The sequence below is a fragment of the Mus musculus genome, chromosome 10 (assembly GCF_000001635.26).
Source record: "Mus musculus strain C57BL/6J chromosome 10, GRCm38.p6 C57BL/6J".
Classification (NCBI taxonomy): domain Eukaryota; kingdom Metazoa; phylum Chordata; class Mammalia; order Rodentia; family Muridae; genus Mus; species Mus musculus.
The window spans coordinates 129,092,763-129,094,708 of record NC_000076.6 but is presented as its reverse complement, the minus strand read 5'-3'; the positions used below and the strand labels follow the sequence as shown (position 1 = coordinate 129,094,708).

Below are 1,946 nucleotides of genomic sequence, written 5' to 3'. Positions count from 1 at the left end.
GCTGTATTATGGGCTTGTATAACCATGCTGGGTTCATCTATAGAACACTCTGGTTCTGTCTTTAGAATAGAATGGCAGAACCAGTTTTGTATAGTTTTAAAAGGGAAGCAAAACATGAGGTAATTAGTACACGGTGTGGATTTTAATAGTAAATCAGAAACAGAGGTTGAAGACACATTTTCAACTTCACTGTCTTAACAGGAAACTAAGATAATGACCACACTGGGAGCTATTGGTTCATGACATTACAAAACATACATATTTAGGATAGTGTTTTTCTCCTCATTAACTCTGAACACTTCCAGGCAGCTGTTAATCAAAGAATGTCCAGCTAATTAGTTTAATATACTAAAAAAAAAATAAAATACTATATCAGTACAATAATAGGAAACTAAGAGCTGGCTGGCTGCTTCTTAGTATAATTATCAGCATCATTTAGTCTTACTACTTAGCATTAGTTAGCATAAGTGCCATTAACTGCTAGTCAGCTACCACCCTGGTAACATTTTATTAGCACATATCAGGAGAGTGGAGGTAGAAGTCAGAAAATGGAGGAAAGAGGAGAAGTTGTGGTCAGGGTGTATTGTGTGGTAAAAGAATAAATACATTTTTTAAATTACATCACTTAAGCTAACATTTGTGCCTCTCCCTAATGATCCCTCATGCTGACAATCCTTATCCTCAATCTAATTTCTCTTATTTTCACAAATAGACAGGCCACAGTCAGGAATCAGTGATGAAAAATTATACAGCAATTACTACATTCATCCTGGTAGGACTAACCAATGATGCAAATCTTCAAATTCTGCTTTTCATATTTTTGCTCTTAACCTACTTATTGAGCGTAATTGGTAACCTGACCATCATCACTCTCACACTGGTGGATTCCCACCTTAAGACTCCCATGTATTTTTTCCTCAGAAATTTCTCCCTTTTGGAAGTCTCATTCACAACTGTCTGTATTCCCAGATTCCTCTACACAATGGCGTCTGGGGACAATACCATTACCTACAATGCATGTGCCACTCAACTATTTTTTGTTATTGTCCTGGGTGTGACTGAGTTTTTTCTGCTGACTGCCATGTCCTATGACCGCTATGTGGCCATCTGCAAGCCTCTGCATTACACCACCATCATGAGCAACAGGGTCTGCATCCAGTTCCTTATTGGCTGTTATTTAATGGCTTTAATTATTGTCATCCCACCTTATAGCATAAGCTTTAAGCTTGAGTTTTGCAACTCCAATGTCATAGATCACTTTGGCTGTGACGCTGCTCCCATCCTGAAGATCAGCTGCTCCAACACAGAGTTCATAGAGCGGTTTGTGTTGATCTTGGCTGTGCTGACACTCATGTTCACGTTACTGTGTGTGGTAATGTCTTACACATACATTATCAGAACCATCCTCAGATTCCCATCAGCCCAGCAAAGGAAAAAGGCTTTTTCTACTTGTTCTTCTCATATAATTGTGGTTTCTATCACTTACGGCAGCTGCATTTTCATCTATATTAAACCATCTGCAAAAGAAGGAGTGGCTGTAAATAAGGTTGTGTCTGTGCTCACGACTTCGGTTGCTCCAGTTATGAATCCTTTCATCTACACTCTGAGGAATAAGCAAGTGGTTCAAGCTTTCAAAGACATGATCAAAAGGATTGCCTCTATCATAAAGAGCTAAGGGACCTCTTCAATGGTTAATATGGTTAAATTAACTGGATCTACAATTATCTAGAAACAAACCTCTGGGCATGATTGTGAGGGATTATAGGTTAACAGAGGTGGGAAAACACACCTTATATCAAGCCTTATTTTCTGGTGGAGGATAAAATATAACCACCTGCCTCAAGCTCCTGCCACCACCCATGCCATAATGGACCGTACCCTCAAAGTGTGAGCCAAAATAAACCATCTTTATTTTCTTTTGCCAGTTATTTTGTCATGGCAATGTG

At 38.9% G+C, this 1,946-nt stretch overlaps 1 protein-coding gene across 1 annotated transcript; it reads left to right on the top strand.

Moving 5' to 3' along the window:
* The first annotated feature begins 736 nt into the window (after positions 1-736).
* Olfr768 (olfactory receptor 768) lies at positions 737-1,675 on the top strand. The gene has a single exon (NM_146864.1). It carries the CDS (start codon positions 737-739, stop codon positions 1,673-1,675), a length of 939 nt encoding a protein of 312 aa, NP_667075.1.
* Positions 1,676-1,946: the final 271 nt, after the last annotated feature.

Bases quoted from the DNA above. Each gene is read 5' to 3' on its own strand.
- Olfr768 (NM_146864.1), top strand. From the start codon at position 737: ATGAAAAATTATACAGCAATTACTACATTCATCCTGGTAGGACTAACC.